Source organism: Serinus canaria, chromosome 9 (genome assembly GCF_022539315.1).
Source record: "Serinus canaria isolate serCan28SL12 chromosome 9, serCan2020, whole genome shotgun sequence".
NCBI classification, from domain to species: Eukaryota; Metazoa; Chordata; class Aves; order Passeriformes; family Fringillidae; genus Serinus; species Serinus canaria.
Genome location: NC_066323.1, coordinates 876,055 through 893,804, shown reverse-complemented (window position 1 = coordinate 893,804; position 17,750 = coordinate 876,055). Strand labels below are relative to the sequence as shown.

General features: G+C 47.8%; 1 protein-coding gene across 1 annotated transcript in view; it reads left to right on the top strand.

Moving 5' to 3' along the window:
* Positions 1–585: 585 nt before the first annotated feature.
* PLCH1 (phospholipase C eta 1) overlaps positions 586–17,750 on the top strand; it is a 36,564-nt gene continuing 19,399 nt past the window's right edge. The window contains exons 1-6 of the mRNA XM_050978184.1: positions 586–818; positions 11,153–11,299; positions 11,651–11,894; positions 13,115–13,244; positions 14,752–14,922; positions 16,771–16,864. Of these exons, the coding sequence (XP_050834141.1) occupies positions 776–818; positions 11,153–11,299; positions 11,651–11,894; positions 13,115–13,244; positions 14,752–14,922; positions 16,771–16,864 (829 nt within the window). The 5' untranslated portion in view covers positions 586–775. The remainder of the gene's footprint in view (positions 819–11,152; positions 11,300–11,650; positions 11,895–13,114; positions 13,245–14,751; positions 14,923–16,770; positions 16,865–17,750) is intronic.

The following is a 17,750-nucleotide window of genomic DNA, read 5'->3' as shown; positions in this document are numbered from 1 at the left end:
AACGCCCTGATTTCAGGAGTGCTGGGATGCCTAAACCAGCCCAGGGTTTTGCCAGGGGCACGGGGGGTTTCTGTAGCTGCTGGCAGAGTTGGTGCTCAGCACCTCCCGGGGCACTCCTTGCTCTGCTCAGGGATGCACAGCCCGAAGTGAGTGCATTTGTGCTGCAGCTACCCTGTCCTGCAGGGTGGCTGTTCCTGGAGTTAGGGACAGTGGGACAACGGCAGGAGGAGGGGCACGGAGCCAGGGCAAAGGCCACAGAGGTGCCGGGGGTTTCTCCCCTGCGGCTCGCAGAACTCCCGGGTGCAGATGCGGGGGATTACTCTGGAGCGGGTTTGGATTTCCCCTCCCGCATTCAGCCTGCGTCACTCCGCCGCTCCCGAGCTGGAGTGTGCTAATCCCTGCCCGCGGGAGTCCCTGCGCTTGCCGGGGCGGGCACGCTCGGTGCCCGGAGCCCTGGCGGTGCCCGGAGCGCTGCCGTGCCCGGCGCGGTGTGCGGGGACGCGGGAGCAGCGCCGCCCCGCAGCTGCAGCACGGGCAGATGCTGCCGGCTCAGCCTGCGCTCCTCCAGCCTGAGAGAAGTTACCGGCTCTCGCCTCTGCATTTGTGCTATGGATCACCGAGTTTGCCTGGCTCATCCCGAGGAGCAGTGCTCGGCTGTACTTCCAAGGATTGCTTTCCAAATGTGTTGGCTCTGAAGGCACGAAGATCAAACTGAGCCTTTCCCGAAGGGAGAATTTCCATTCTGCTTGCCAATAATGCCTGAGTTACAAATTTAATGGCAGACCTTGAAGTATATAAAAATTTAAGTCCAGAAAAAGGTAAGGATGTTTGAGTTTGGAATTGCCATGGGACGAGCTCGTAATGTGTCTGGAAATGGTTATAGAAAAATCAGGTAACTTAACCCTTGGGTTTGGTAAATTGCAGTGTTTGTGTGGACATTGTTGGTATAACAGCTGTGTATCTATTCCTGAATGTTTAACAAGAAAACCTGGTGGGTTTGTATTGACTTGAAAGTCAAGTCAATTTCTCTATGAAAACACGTAGCTTGTGTTTGAGATGCTGCTCTTTTGATGAGAACAAACTGCACTTCTGCGTTAGCCTAAATTATTACAAATGTGTTTGCCTTGAATAAAAACATTCTTGACCTTTTCATCTGTTGGGAATTTTGCTGTGGCTTTCAGTGGAGAAGAGTTGGGTTTTTTTTAGTAGCACTTATAAATAGTATAACACATTTGCAAGTGGTATGTAAAATTTGAATGAAAGCACTGGATAAAAGATGTCTTTCTAAGAATTGCAGGAGATGGTACAAAAAAGGAAGACATCTTGAATAACTTTCTTCAGTATCTTGTAGTTTATAACATCTATTTTTTTCAATTAAGTCAGTGCTGAATGGAAAGTGGCAGTTAGCTTAAGCCTCTAAGTGGATAGAGAGTGAATGCTGTAGAGAGAAGGAGAAATCATGGTAGATTAAAGTTAATTTTTGTCTTTTGCTCATCCTTAAGGATGTTGGATTATGTTCTTGTAAAGAAAACACTTAGAAAATACATTTAGTATAAGGGCTTTTTTTGCCAGAATTGTGTAGTGCTTAGGAAATTTTTGTGACTAGATTATCTGTAATTTAAAATCAAACAAGCTAATCTGAAATAAAGCCATCAAAAGTCATGGATTATACTTTTGAAATATCATCTTTCCCGTTATAAGATGTTAGAAAATTTCAGGGCAGTGTTGGCAGTTGATACTTTTTTTTCTTTGTATCTGTCGTAGTTGATTTTGGTAGATATTTTTTATCTGCTGGAAGTCTCTGGGAATAGGCACAGCTATTGTATAAAAACCAGAGCCTATTTTAGGCAAAAGTGAGTTATTTGAGGATGCCCTGCGGGGAGGGCTGCCTGTGCTGGGGCTGCTGGGCTGTGGTGCCAAAGGCTGCTGTTCTTTCCCAGGTGTTGGGTACCCAGAGCTCTCCATGGAGCTCTGGTGGCCGTGGCTAAAGGAGGGCAGGTGTTACTCCATCTGCCTTCCCAGGTGCAGCAGGTAATGGATATGGCCCCACTGAATAATTCACAGCAGCCAGCTCTCCTGGAGGGGCTGGAACAGGCCTGCAAGGAGAGCATCAGGTTCAAGTTTTGAATCTCTTGGCCCTGTGTGTGTGGGTAAGCACATTCCACAGCAGAGAACTCGGCTGAGGCTGGAGTTCTGCTCCAGGTCATCCTGCAGTCCCTTGCTCACCCAGATGTGATAGCAAGGCCAATTCCAGTTGGTCATCCTTGGTTGTGGCAGTGCCACCTCTGTGTGGGAAGGGCAGCCAGGGCTGTAGAGCAGCGAGTGGCTGTCCCTGCTGTCCTGGGGTGTCCCTGGCGCTGAGGTTTGGTGGCTCAGAGGTGGGGTCATGGCCGGGCTCCCCCTGTAGCAGGGACAATGGCAGTGCCCTGTTTAATGTCCTTATTAGTGCTGCTTTGGACTCCTGTGCCTGCAGCTGTCCAGGCACCTGTCCAGGCACTGAGTGTAGGCTCTGGAATCCTGATATGTGAGGGAATTAGCCTGGAACAGCAAACTGGTCTCAGTGGATATGGAAGGCACCAATCTCCTGGGAAAAACTTGGTCATCCATAGGTTTCATTCCTTAAGCTTAAGTCGGTCTCAGCATTAAGTGCACTCACAAGAAGTTAGCACATGCACATGCAGCTTTGGCAGGTGGAAAGCCTCCAGGTGGTTTGACTATCCTGAGGAGGTTGCCCAATGTGGCCCTGAGTGCTGCCTGACCCGAGTGTCACAGTGGGGCACCACAAAGTGTCCCTGCATGGCCCTGCTGAGGGGGCAGAGGGTGCTGGAGCTGGATGGCTCCAGGGGCAGTGTCTCACCAGCTCTGCAGAGGATGTGGCTGGCCAGGGAGTACCTAGGTTGTGTGCTTGCTAACTGCTCAGTGTTCGTGGTTTTGGTGCTTATGAATGGAATCTACTCGTTTCAATAAATCCACAGTACACTGTCATGGTGTTAGGGGAAACATTTTTGTCATTTGCTGAAGAGCTGCTGTCTTTGCAAAACCCTGGGGCATAGATTAGAATTGTTGAGGTAACTCCTTCAGTGCTTTGCTGGAGCCTGAGCTGCCCCAGTGCCACGCTGGGGTCAGTGGTGGCACACAGGAGCTTGGGGACACCAGGGGCTGTGATCAGAACGTGCTGACAGAAACCTTCCCAGCTCTGTCCAGCACTGAGCTTGCTGCAAGAGGTGTGTGTGCTGCTTTTTCCTCCTTCCTCCAGCAGCTGATGCCTCAGGGAGCCAGTGCTGCTCCGTGTCTCCTTCCCTGACTGAAGTGGGAGCTGTGAGGAGCCCAGGCTGGCTTTTCCTTGGGAGTGCCAGCAAACCTGGCTGTAGGGCAGGGAGCTCGAGCCTGTGCTGTGGCAGGTTATCCAACAGCAGAGAAGGGACTCACAGGTGTTCCCACGTTACCCACAGAAACGTTGATCAGCCTGGAACTCAGATGCACAAACCAGCACCATTTTCAGTAATAAAATCACTTTGGTGTTTGAGACTGTCAGTTCATTGTTTGCCCACAGATGACTCACTGTCGGTGACTTGCACCCAGGTAATTTAGAATAGAATAGATAAACATGTTTCTTTAGCAAAATGACTACTTCTGAGGAGGGTGAATAAATTAGTTCATATCATCCATTGCACTGCAGTCTCCATTCATTACTTTTAAAGGTTAATTAACTTCACCTTCCATTCTGTTCTGCTTTTTTCCCCCTTCCTAGTCTCTAGCTGAGCCCCAGATGTGGCTTTCTTTGGCAGCCTGGAGGGAAGCAGTGCTCCCTCCAGCCTGGCCCCAGGTCCTGGGGGCTGGATCCCTCTTCCATCTGCTCCTGTGCCTTGTCACCAGGGCACTCCCCTCCCCGGCCGTGGTGCTGACAGGGGCTGAGGTGCCGCCACACGTGGCTGTTTGCTGATCAATCTGCAGACATCAGAGCTGGCTGCTTGCACTGAGGCTGGGACAGTTCATCCTCTGCACATCTCTGTGTGGGCACAGGAGCATGCTCTAGGAAGGGCCTTTTGGTGGTGGGGTTTTTTTCCTATTTTTTGTTAAAATGGTGAAGTTAAGTGGGAGGTGTGACATACAAAGGGCCATGTGGTGAATGAGGTCTGCCCTAGCTCTGTGTTGTGGTGGAAATTGTATTTGTTGCCTCATACAACACAGGGAGGCTGAGAATAAGATCTGATTCACTGGTGTATGATCCTTATTTATGTACTTATTGATTTTTTTAGAGGGCAGATATGGGATTCTGGCAAAGAAAGAGCTCTGTTCTCTAGCCCTGCATCCAGAGGCACGGCTCCTGGGATGCTCAGACTGCTCTCTGCCAGCAGGGAGGCCTCCAAGGAGGAGCCCCTGGCACTGCAGAGGTGGCTCAGCTGCAGTGAGGGAGGCATTGCCCTCCTGAGCAGAGCTTCCCCCGCCTGGGGAGCCCCGGGGTTCCCTTTGGGGACATGGGCACAGAGCTGGGGATGGTGCCTGGTGCTCTGTGCCATGGTCACACAGAGGGAGGGTCCTGAAAGCCACCCTGGATCTGGCACAGTGACACCACACACCTGTGTGCCCGTCCTCCCCTTGGCAGGGGCACCAGCAGGAAACTCTCCTGCTCCTTTTCTTCCCACCTCCTGCTTTCTCCACTTTCTGGAGTGTCATAATCAACTGCTGTGCCCTCCCTGCTGAGGGATCCTCCAGGAAGAAAGAGGATTAGGATGTGCAAACTTAACTGTGTTTGCTTAATAAATCTGTGCTCCTTGTTCACCCCATTGATGTGACAATGTGCCTTGGCACTTGGCCATGGCTGTGCTCAGACGATTGTGCTTTTCAGTGTTGACAAAGGATTAATTCCATACTCCTCATGGAAAACTTACAGTCCTCAGCCACGCTGTGCTGCTGTGGCACCAGGGCTCTCACAATGGACAGCTCTGGTGGAGCTGTTTCTGAAGAAAGGATGAAACCTGGGCTAATTGCTTGAAGATAATAAGTGGAACTTTGCTGAGCTGGCAAAAGGAGGGGTCCTTGTGCAGGGGTGGAAAACATGCATTATTCATGGTGTCCAGCAGGGCAGCACAGCCCCTGTAAAAGAGGCAGTGCCCTGGCAGGACATTTCTGCAGTGCACAGTGCTCTGTGAAGTCTCAGTGAGGGAACAAAGCTTGTCATTAAGGACCATTCAGGCCCTTTTTGGATTATACTGTAGTGCCAAGCTTTTGTTTGGATACTTCTGGTTTCTTTCTGATCTCTAAGACCAAAAGAGGAGGGGGCCTCAGTCTGGGGAGGAGCTCTGGGTTCTCCCATGGCAAGAAAAACTAAGGGTTGTCAGGGATCAGCTTGAAAAGGTGAAGAGCAGAGACCTTTCACTTGTAATGTGAAAATAAGGTGAGTTATTGGTCATCCTGGAAGCACTGAGCCTGCCGTGTCAATAGGGGAGGCTGAAAGAGCAGTTACTGTGAAATATGTGTTACTCAGGCATGACTTCTGGGAGCTCCTGCTCCCAGGTTTTTGCATTTGTTTTGGGTTTTTTTGAAAGAAAAAAAGACACCACCAGACAGTTCCCAGACTTACAAAGAGCTGAAACATGCTGATAGATTTCAGTTGTGCTTGGGGTTGTTTCTCCATTCAGGATAGTAAATGGTTTTGCTCTTAAGCTTCACCCCTTTTTTGTTTGCATACTGTTTAGTGACTTTACAAGCATGAGCTGCCTCCCAGGGTTAGTGATTTCCTTTGATTAGATGCCATCCAGTTGTTTTGAGCAGTCTCGACTTGTGTTTGGTTACTTGTGTTGATGCTCTGCATCCCCAGGGCTGAGATGAATTGCCTGTGCCCTTTTCAGCCTCTGGTGTCTCTGCTGGTGCTGTGTGGCTTCCTCGAGGGTTTCTTGAGAAATGCAGAAGTGTGAGAGATTGATTGTCCATCTCATGTCCATGGACTTCCCAGAGATTACCATTAAACCCACTGTAAGGAGCTTAATGTGAGATTCCGTGCGGCTGGAAAAGCTGCTGTGAAGCAAATTAAACTGGCATAAAATATGAGCTGTGGCTATTTAAACCAAACCCCAATCCTGCCTGGGCCTGGAGTGCCCAGAGCTGCATCTGCCCTCCGTGCCCCCCGGCTCTTTGGTTGTTATGTAACCCCCAACAATCAGCACCCTGCTGGCATTAGTGCTGCTCTGTGGGATTTAGAGGAAATGTGCTCTCTGGGTGGACCTGGCAGAAAATGGTGTTTAATGGCATTACTGGGAGGGCAGGCTTAGTGCTCAGGGTGGAGGAATGATGCAGGACAGGTGCAGGAGGAGAGTGCAGACAGCTGAGAACATGGTGGGGGTCTGGGGTTTGCTTTGGGCTTGGGCTGGATCCGGGGTATTTTCCTGCTGGGATGGGACAGTGCAGTTGTGTGCTGGTCTCCAGTGCAGGGGTGGGGGCTTTTTTGGGAAGGACCTTTCAGATCATGAAATCCAACCATCAGCACCACCACAGTGCTCAGCACTGGACTGGGTCCTCAAGAGCCACATCCACTCGTTTTTCACATGCTGCAGGGACAGTGACCCCCCCCACTGCCCTGGGCAGCTGTGCCAGGGCTTCACAAAATACACAGAAACCCCAAATACTGAATGCAGGGGAGAAGAGCTGCTGCTGCAGTTAGAAAAGTAACTCCTGCGTTTTATGGGTACCTTTTATCTCTTCAAGCTTAATGTTGGCTTAATGCAGTTGATGCCTATCATTTAGAAGCCCAGTTTATATCCTCTTTCATAATTATACTTCTCAGTGTTTGGTAATGCTCTTTATACCTTATTTAATCTTTTTGTTCTGTCAGATGGCTGTAACAGTAAGTCCATAAAAGCAAGATGAGACCAGACCTTTTGTCATTTGCTTGCACTTTGAAATATTAATTTCTTAACATACAGGAAAATAAAATATCTGTTTGTGGGCAGCAATAAGAAATTTGTTTTGATCTTTGACTTTAAGTAAAGTTATCTGTCTCGCAACAGGGGTGAGACAGATAATTCCTTTTGCTGCATACTCTTGGCAGTAGAGTTGTGCTGCTAATGCAAAGGTAATAGTGTTTTCTTGAGTAACTAAACCCCAAAATATAGTAGCAAAAAATAGCCAATAGCCAAATAGCCTGAGATCAACTAAATATAGGATATTTAGTTGATCTCAGAGAACATGTTTTATGGGAGGGGGTGCTTGTTTCACTGCAGGGATCTGCCCTGTATAGCAAAATGCTCTTCTGTGTGCTGGGAAATGCTGCTCAGTGTAATGTCTTACTTCCCCAAATCATTTCCTTCTGGTATCGACTGCAGGCTCCTGCACACCCCAAAGTCCTTGTGGGGAGGCACAAGGGTGGGCAGAAGTGCACTCACCAGTGTGACTGCTGGAATGAAATTAAATGTAAACCAGAGGAATTCCCAGCTCCCGGGGTGCAGGGAATGGCCCCTGATGGGAATGGGTTTTGTGGGGATCCTGGGGGGCTGCTGCTGAGCCATCCCTGGTTATCAAAGGATAACCCGAGGGGACGGGGAGGGATTGGGGCGAGGGGATGGAGGGTGGCACGGGGGGATGGAGGGTGGCACAGGGACAGAGGGTGGCACGGGACAGTGGGTGGCATGGGCTGGTTTGGGGATTAGTGCCGAGGAGTGGCCACAGCTGCCCGGCAGTGCCGGCTCAGTGGGCAGCGAGAGCGGCGTGGGCAGGGGCACCCCCAGAGCTGCCTGGCACCCCGGCTCTCAGGGACATCCCGGGGCTCCATGGCTCTGCTCCTGGCCTCAGGGGCCTGCCACGTGCTGGGCAGCGTGGCCACCCCAGAGAGGGTCGAGCTGGCACAGATGGGTTTGTATCTGTTTTCCCCTCGGGTACAGAGGCAGCTCCTCCCGTAAGGAGAGGTTTGTGTTAGGAGTGATCCTCATGGCTGAACTAAATTAAAAAGTGCTCTTTGAATTCAGGTCTGTATTGCTTTAAAGGGTTATTTTGGGAGGAAGAGAAGTAGACTGGTCTTTCATTATTAAATCCCATTAAACTCCAGGATGTCTGTTGGGATGATTTTAGACTGTCGAGTTTGCATAACTCTGCAAACAGAAGTTAATGTAGTTTTCAGGGGGTTTTAATTTTGAATTAAAGCTTCAAATATCATAGAATCATGGAATGGTTTGGGTTGGAAGGGACCTTAAAGACCACCCAGTTCCAACCCCCTGCCATGGGCAGGGATACCTTCCTTATACATTGCATCAGCATGATTTTTTATTTAAACTTCCAGATTAATTTTCTTTGATCTTGTAACATAAGCTACATTGTGTTCTAGTTTAATTTAACTCATTTTCAGACTTTGAGCAAAAAATGCACAGCTAGTCCTTGTGTTAGAAGAACATCTTTTAATGGGAATCATGTCTTGCTTCCCCAAATTTTAATCTATGTCTGCACTGAGGAGCTGCTTCATTTACTCTGTATTCCTGGTTTATCTACAGGATTAGATGTTTTTCTGGAACCAGCTTCCCTATTCCTTAGTGAAATCCTTCCTGAACTGCTCTTCTGGAGCTTTATTCTGCCCTGCACTGCTCAATACCTTCCCTGATTCAGATGCTAATGTGTGGTGTCTGGCAAGGGACCGGCATTAGCATACTGAGAATAGATTTGAAAAAGACCTTTTTTATTTGCGTGCTTATATTTTATAAATAGCCTGAAGGGAAGGATGGGGTGTTTTGTAAATGGTTTGCAGAGCTGAGATCCAGTGGGCTCGTGATTGCTGTGGCATTTCCATTACCCCAGTCCCTTCTTGAAGGTGGAGCCTTTGTTATTAACACCTACACAGCAGGAATGATGCCATGAACTCTCTTACACGTTTACTGTTCTTTAAATGTTTGAATTCTCACGGTACTTCCTTGGAATTGGAAATGTGCAAGCAGCAAAGCTGGTGCTCCCTGGGGCACTGGACCTACTGCAGGAGGGTTTGGGAGTGGAGAGATATCTGTTGAGATATTGGGCAGGAGCTGGGTTTCTTCCACTTTGTGAAAGAAAGTGATTTAAAATCTATTCCCTGTAACTGAAGTGTGCCTGAAGCATGAATGTGACTGCACCCATAACAATTCCAAACGTGATGTAGATATGTTTAAGCAATTGAAATGGTGACTAAGGAACTGGATTGCCTTTTATGGTTTTTATTTTCCCCCGGTTTTGTTGGCTGTAGTTACCTGACTATGGCCCATTCTCTGCTTTTCTTGTATTGAATAAATGTGGTCATCTCCCTTCTGCCTTTTGCTGACTGTCCTCAATGGCATCTCAGTGAAACCAGGCTGGGATTTTTTTCTCCAACAACTGAGCTGATGCTAATAGAGGGACTTTTTTGAGAATTAGTTCTTTTTGTAAGACTTTCACCAGTCACTGCAAGCCTTAGGTGCAAAGAAGCAGATTTTCTGTGTTGAGTAGCTTGTTGCTAAACCTCTTACTGAGCTAAAGCCCTGCTGGAGTGATGTCTCTATTAGTGAAATCAAAAGGTGCTGTGGTGTGTGTGCCAGGCTGATGGAGCAGGGCACGTTTGTGTACCCACACTCACAGGGAGGAAGGACCTCATTGCTGTGCTGGGACAAGTGGTGTTTGTCTTGGTAGGAATCCAAGGCAAACCTGATGTAAACTCAGTTCCACAGGGGAAGGCTGGGTCTGCCAAGAAAAGGCATTCCTGTGTGGGTGTACATAGGGAGTTTTAGAGACTATTTTTGCTTCAGTTCATCTTTTTTCTCTCAGGTTTGGAGTTTTCCATCCCTTGTGGTGTAAATGTTTGTCTTCCTGGTATTTGTGCATCTTCAGATAGATCCAAGTTAATGCTGCCCCAGCCATCACGTGGATATGGTCTGACATCTCCTTCTGGCCTGATTTATGTCACATTTGTGGTTTATCTTAAAGCCCTTCCAAACTCACCTTCATTCAGTGTGTGCTGATCCAGGGGGTGCCATTATTTATGGACATAATGAAGGACTCATGTGAGGCTTTCAGAAGAATTTGATTCTGTTCAGCTCAACCTCAGTCCCCTCCTTCCTCCAAGAAAGAGAACTCAGGAAAAAGACTCCTTCTGATGGGGTTTTTTCCATGTGGGTTTGCCTTGCCAGCTCCTGGTGAGTGAGGGAGCCAGGGGAGGCTATTCCAGTGCCAAGGGCTGTTCAGCCCTGGTTTGCTCAATGTTTAGATGCTGCTCTGACTGCCTGTGAGCCTGTCAGAGCTGCTGGGAGAATAAATAAATCCCAGCTCTGGCAGAGGAGTGGGAGTGTGGGTTAGTCTTTGCTGTGACACTGAGCAGCACTGGAGAGAGAAGTGCTGGAGAGAGGAAGGGTGATAAGAAATAAAGACAGACCCAAAGAGTTTATTTGGGAGCCAGCCAGAGTGTAAACAAATCACCCAGGGAGATGAATTTGGAGTGATACCAAGTGAGGAGAGGCTGTGAATGGATAAAACCAGAAGGTAATTTAAGAGCATGGATATATACTGAGATCAAGAGGAAATCTTATCTTGATCCTTGTGTTTGCAAGGCTGCAGGAGGGAGGATGTGAGATGAAATGGAAGAAATGGGTTTATTTTAGTCAAAACACAGAGGAGGAAAAAAGCCTTATCATTTGGATGGGAGGGATGGATAAAAGGAAATAATCCCAGTGCGTGTTGGAAGGTCGGTGGCAGCACAGAGAGGGTGTGAATGTGTCTGTGTCCTTCTGTGAGCACTCTGCCAGTGCCACAGCATGAGGGACAAACTCCAGGGCTCCTGAGCCCAAAGGACTGTGGGGTTTGAATGAGGATCTCACCAGTCCAAGTACATGGAGTGATGGGGTTTAAAATTACAGCACTGTGGGCAGTAATAGAAAAAATGTAAATAAGATGAGCATGAAACAACTATAAAATGTTTTCCTTCAACATAGATGAAAGTTTTCTTTGCCTCCTTTGTTGTTGGGGTGTTCAGACAGATGAGCTGTTCCATTTTCCTCTGTGGAGAAGGTGGCAGTGAAGAAGGACTAGTCTCCCAGCACTGCCCACTTTCTGTCCCTGGAGGTTCGGGTCAGAACTGGGGTGTGCCTGGCAGATGCTGGGCAGCCCGTTAGTCATGTCCTTAGTGGGTGAGGTGGCTGCTCAGTTGAATTTGTTCTGCTCTGCCTCACAGTTGAAAGATGCATGAGTGTGATGCAGTCTGGGACGCAGATGGTGAAGCTGAAGAGTGGAACCAAGGGGCTGGTCCGTCTCTTCTACCTGGATGAGCACAGGACCTGCATCCGATGGAGGCCCTCCCGGAAGAGCGAAAAGGCAAAAAGTAACCTCCTCATATTTCTTCTAATTTCTGGGGCAGTTCAGTGTTAGAATGTGACTTACAGAGCCACACAGGGGCTCGTGGGCTGATGGGAGATGCTTGGTGTCTCCTGTGCTCCCTTTTGTAGCCTCAGCCCTGTGATGTTCCGGGTAGCACTCGGAGCCTCCGGGGCAGCCGGCACGTGGCACAGCCATGGCAGGGAAACCTTCAGTCCAACAGGGCTTTGGGATGTGAAGATGTAACATTAATAAAGTTTAGTGCCTCTGAGCCTGAATAACTCAGAATGAATTGGGAGAAGCAGGAAGAGGCTGGCTGGCTGTCCCAGCGTGGCCTTTGGTTTCTTTTTCCCCCCAGTTGTCATCGACTCCATTTACAAAGTCAGCGAGGGCCGGCAGTCGGAGATCTTCCACCGCCACGCCGAGGGCAGCTTCGACCCCAGCTGCTGCTTCACTATTTACCATGGCAACCACCTGGAGACCCTGGACCTGATCACGTCCAACCCCGAGGAGGCTCGCACCTGGATCACGGGGCTCAAGTACCTCCTGGCCGGGATCAGCGACGAGGACTCGCTGGCCAAGCGCCAGAGAACGCACGACCAGTATCCTTTGAGGGGCCAGGCCCCCTCCTGGTTCATATTCCTGCCTTGCTTTCCAGGCACTTCAGCACAGCCTGTCCTTTCTCCTCCTGTTAAGTGACCAAAACCCTTCCACTGATTGCAATGGAAACCTGAGCAATGGGTTTGACATGGACACTTATGTGTGTGATAAACCATGGGCTGTGCCTTGGGGACTGGATCAAACTGCGTGGGAGTCAGGAGATAGGCATGCATTTTGTTAATGAATTCCTTTTTGAAGGGGAGAACCAGTTATTTCTAGTTATCTCAATATCTCAGCAACTCCTGGCCATCTCTGTTGCTCTTGTGTCAGATGCCTGTGTCCTTCCCAGCTTCCATTGTTTATCAGGAGTACAAATCCTTCAGGCTCCTTAAATGTCTGTTGTAGATCAGTAGCCAAAGTGAACCTCATGTTCTCTGAATATTTTCTTCATGTGCCTTTTTTTTCCAATAGTTTTTTTTTCACAACAGTGATGACTAAAATGTTATACACAAAGAACACTCTTACCCTAAAAAAACAAACCCCAAGGCCATCTTAATTAAAATTGTAACATGTCTGTTCTTCTGCCTCATGAAAATCTCCAGTGGTACTCCTGGAAAATATACATATTTCAGGTATTTTTAATTTATATCTCCCGTGTTTGATTCCGATTCACAGCAGGCACAGGTCCATTGGGGTTGTATTGCATGCTCTGTTGCACCTGTCCTCAGCTTGCTATATTTACCCATGGCTTTTCTGAGCTGCTCCTGTCTGCTCTATCTTCTCTCCTGGTGAAACATCACTGCAAGTCCTGTTTGTTTTATCCAGTGTGGCACTGGGAGACTGCATACAGAATGGCCCTGTCCCTCTCCCAGCTACTGCAGGAACTTAGCAGGAGGTGCTGAGGGATATTTGTGCAAGGAGGGGGTGAAAGGTGCTGTTGGGAAGTGAAGCTCAGGTAGAATGAAGGGACAGGTGAAAGAAGATCCTAGAGTAAGCCCAGCAATATTGAAAAACTTTGGAGCACGTTCTCAGAGGAGGAACCAGCACCAGAAATGGGAGTGCAGAGGGGCTGGAGTGGTGAACTGAGCTGTGAATAACTGCCATAAAGCAGTTCTGGTTTTAAGCATTTGCTGAGCTGTGCTAAGGGCAGGGGCCAAGGGGTTCTTTCCTGAGCTTGTCCGTGGGGAGAAGCCCTGTGTGCCTGTCCTTGACACGCTGGCAGCTGGGTGAAGCAGACCTTCGAGGAGGCTGACAAGAACGGGGATGGGCTGCTGAACATCGAGGAGATCCACCAGCTGATGCACAAGCTGAACGTCAGCCTGCCCCGCAGGAAGGTCCGGCAGATGTTCCAGGTCCGTGCCTGCGCCACCAGGGGCCACCTCAGATCCACTTCTGGGCACAAATCTGCAGCCTGGGACCAAAAACACAGCACCCACAGGCTTTCTCAAAGTCCTACCTTTTTGTAGACATCAGAATGTTGTTTAAATGACACGAAGCTCACAGAAAAGTTACCAATGTTACTGCTCCTGCTGCATTTTTGGTTTCAGCTCTGTGAGCTGAACTGTTCAGTGCTGGCATTGATGGACAATGAAGTCACTCTGTCGCTACTGAAATGTTTCTTTCATTTCCTTTATAGAAAATTATTTAATAGAAACTGGCTTTATGCAAGTAATTAAGTTTTCTTTAACAACTTCCTCCTATTTTGCCATTCAGATTTGATTGATTTAGAACCAATTTTTTACTTCTGTTGTCTGAAAACAGCTCCCATTTTCCACCAGTCCTTGTGTTTACTGCAGGAAAGGAAAGATAAACCAAGGACATAATGGAGAGCAAAATATGTCATCACTTTTCTGAACCAGTACCAGCTCAAAGCTGGTTTGCTGTAAAACATGGGAAAGCTGAGGAATCTTCTGTGGCATAAAATTCCTATTAGAGATACATCTTTGGAGTCTGGAGTTACTCCCAAAGACCTGGAAACTGCTGGGGTGGTGTTGCAGAGATTAATTTGGGTTGTACTCGTTCCCACAAATTATGAATGTCATTTAAGGTATGTAATAGATCTAAAATGATTTAAAATCCCATTCAACACCATTTAACTGAGAATTCCTTTCCTCTCACCTACTTGCTGTGGTAGGAGTTTGCAGCTCCTTTCTGCATGGAGACCCACACAGTGCCTGCCAGCCATTCTCCAGAATATATTCTTTGTTTTGAAAATCCAAAGCAATCCTCTTAGGCAGATGTTCACAGGAAAAAGCTTGTATTAGTGTGTGTTAAGTACTGTTTTCTTCTCTTCCTACCTCTGAGGAGAAACTGCAAATCAAGCCTGGAGATGCTGGGTGTATGTTTTCTTGGGGAATCTCAGTGCTGCTGCAGAGTTGTCACCTCTGCAGAGTGCTGCTGGGGCTGAGAGTGCTGCAGATTAAATATTGTGCATTTAGGACTCTTGATACTGTCCTGAATGTTTTAAGATATCAGACTGTTGTTGGGGAAGCCTTGGGTGATATTGTTATGCCTCTTGCTGTGTTTTAATCCAGGATAGCTGCAGGGCACACAGGAGGGCAAGAGATCAGAATAAAGCCCAGGGTGAGCCTCTTTCTGAGGGAAATAAATATGAAATTAAATAAGGAAATTAGAGTTTCATGGGGAATCTGTGGCTTTAGTTTAGTAACTGTTTTCACCAAAAACCCCAGAGATGGTGATATAATTCTGCAGTTATTTTAGCCTGTTAGAATTTGTGTCTGAACAGTCTCGCAGACTAGAATTTACTGCCTTTCTGTTGGTGTACACAAGTCCTGCTCTGTTTTATTCCCTTATTTCTCCTGTGCTGAGCATGTTTACCTGAGTGTCATTACCTCTTAGGAGGCAGACACAGATGAGAACCAAGGAACCCTGAACTTTGAAGAATTCTCAGTGTTTTACAAGATGATGTCCTTGCGTCGAGATCTCTACCTGCTGCTCCTAAGCTACAGTGACAAGAAGGATCATCTCACTGCTGAGGAGCTGGCCCACTTTCTGAGGGTGGAACAGAAGGTAGGGCAATATCTGCACCCATGTCTATGGCCATGCACTTACATTCAAGTGTAGGGAAAGGATTTTATGGAAAATACTAACTTGGGTCAGAGGGCAAAGCACAGATGGGACAGAAGAGAGTTCTGAAGGTTTTATTGGTTTTGAGCTGCTTTGGATGATTTTTGAAGTGCCCAGGATAGTGGTGTGAGAGGGTGCTCAGGGACCTGGGGCAGGAAGACGAACACGTGTCAGAGGTGGGGGAGCTGCCTTTGGGGTGCACAAGGACATTAAGGACCTGCTGATGCAGCAGAAACCTGGAGCTGAGTGTCAGGTCTGGCATTCTGCATCCTCTCAGTGCTCTGTGTGCCCTCCTGAGAGCGCTGCGTGGGCAGAGCTGTCTGGGGAGCTGCTCTGCTCAGCACTGCTCCAGCAGCAAAGCACAGTGAGTGAAACCAGCAGCTCCTGCAGGAACCTCTTGGCTGGGCAGGCTGGAGGCACCTTGCCCCCCTGTGCCCCTTCCCAGTGCCCAGCACTGGGAGGCCAGGGAGATTGAATGTTCCCAGTGCCAGCAGTGCCCTGGGGCAGGGCAGCATTGCCCCAAGAGCTGATTGTGCTCCCAGGCAGGAGGCAGCTCCCCAGTGCCCTCACCCAAACAACATCTTGGTTTTGCTGTCGTCTGCGTGCTTGGAAATCTGTGGACAGTCTGTTCTGCTCCATCTGCTACTCATTTGGCAAGATATGGAACACTCTGCAGCCTGGGGACAGAACAAAAGTGGCTTGGGGTTTTTGTTAGCTTGCTAAACTGGCTTCTTTTTCAGGAGAACTCCCTTTAAGGAGAACACCCCATATTATTTTTAGTGGAGTACTCTAAAGTGCAACAAAAAAATGAAAGGCCAAAGACATCACCTCTCAAGCTACAATTAAAAAAGCACAAATGTGTGGACATTTCCCCAGCAGATGCAGCTTTGGACTAGATTAGACATTTCCATTCCTCAAGCACATGGGAAGCCCACACTGGGCCAGCAAGGAGCCAGGGGGGATAAAGGAAAAGTTAATCTGGGCCAGCTTGTACCAGAACAGGGCCTGCTCTGAGCAGTGTTTGCAACCAAACACCAACATGAGCAAGGATAATCAGTTATTTTTTCTACTGAATTGTTCTTTTTTATTATCCTGAGTAATTCCTGCAGCCTCTCAGGATGGTTGGCTTAGCTGGGACAGTACAAACAGCGAACAGGATAATGGCACAAGAAAGGTGCCAGAGGTTTGAGAGCCAGTATTGTCTTCCTGTGATGTTGGTATTGGAGAAATGAAATCCACCCAGTCCTCATCCTCCCTTTGGTCCTCTACAACTCAAGGAACTGAGGAAAGATGAGATGGGAGCTACTCCTTTCCTTTAGTTCTGAAGGAAACATAAGTGTCTACTTGTAAGTGCCCCACAAATCAGTTAGAACCTCAGCTGTGGCCTAGCTGAAGCTGTTGACAAAATTCCTATTTGTTTCAGAAAAGCTGCTGTTTTTCATTTCAGAATGTAATTATTTCTTTCCTAGCCTGTGTATCACAGTGAACTCCCTTGGAAGTAATGAAATCATAGGAGTGGAAAACGCATGAAAATGAAATCCAAGCCTGCCAAATCTTTCTGCATGTCTAAGAAGATTATATTAAAGAATATAATGTCATAGTTCTCATTTCAGCAGTATTGGCCAGTACAACTATTAAGGCTGCTAAACAGCTAATTTTAATCTTGAGACTAAAATGACAGGTTTTAATGATGGCTACCTGTCACTCCTGTTTGTCTCCTCCAAGTTAAGCAGATTTTCACATGCTGGTGATGTTAAAAATGAGTGTACCTCCGCTGTTGTTTTTGTGCAGATGAATAATGTGACACCAGAATATTGTCTGGACATCATACAGAAGTTTGAAGTGTCAGAAGAAAACAAGAAGCAAAATGTTCTTGGGATTGAAGGTAAAAGTTTTGGTTCCAGAGTGAGTTTTCTCTTGCCATGCTGCAGTGGAGTGGAAGTGCTTTGATGGTGTTTTGGTGAGGCTTTTGCTGTCCCTGGATCAGCAGTCGGGAGTGTGGGTGTGTTTTGTGAGTCAGGGGGGAGATGTGAGTAGGTGTGGTGAGGCAGCAACTCTCAGCCATCCATCACAGCCATCCTCAGGAGTGGGGCTGGATGCCTGAGGCTGTGGGGATTTATTGCTCACTCTTACAAAACTGTCCTGTACCGTGCAGTTTATCTACAGCCTGCTCCCAGTGGGGTAATGAAAGCAAAGTGTTCATTCTGCCTCGGCTCTGGGGATCTGGGATCCTGCACAATCCACTCCCTTAGGCTTCTGTGAAATAAACTACAGATAGTTGCATTTTCATTGGGTTTTAATATCTGATTCCCATTGCTTGTGAAAGCACTTGTAAATGGTATGTTTATTCAGAATCCAATTTAGTATCAGATCAGATACTACAGAGAGTAGTAGCTTACATCTCAGAGCTGAGATGAAATAGATTAAAAGCCATGTTGTGCTCCTTTGCCCAGAAGGAAGCTTCTGTGGAGCAGCATAATGTACACGGTGATTTGGGGAGGGGGGAAGGAGGAATTTTCCTCCACATGGTATTTAAATCCCAGGTATGGCCTCCCTTCAACAAGCTTCTGATGTGACCCAGGGCACTGCAACTGAAAAAAGGAAAGTAAAACAAACAAGCTGTGACACTTATACAATATTTCTGCAAGCATTTCTGCTCCTCTTAACCTGCTGCTGCAGCTGCTTTTATCTCTGAGCTGCTTTCGGGGCTGGTGTTGTTTGCACCATCCTTCGCAAACATTTTACGTGTTTCATTCTTAAAGGAGGTATTT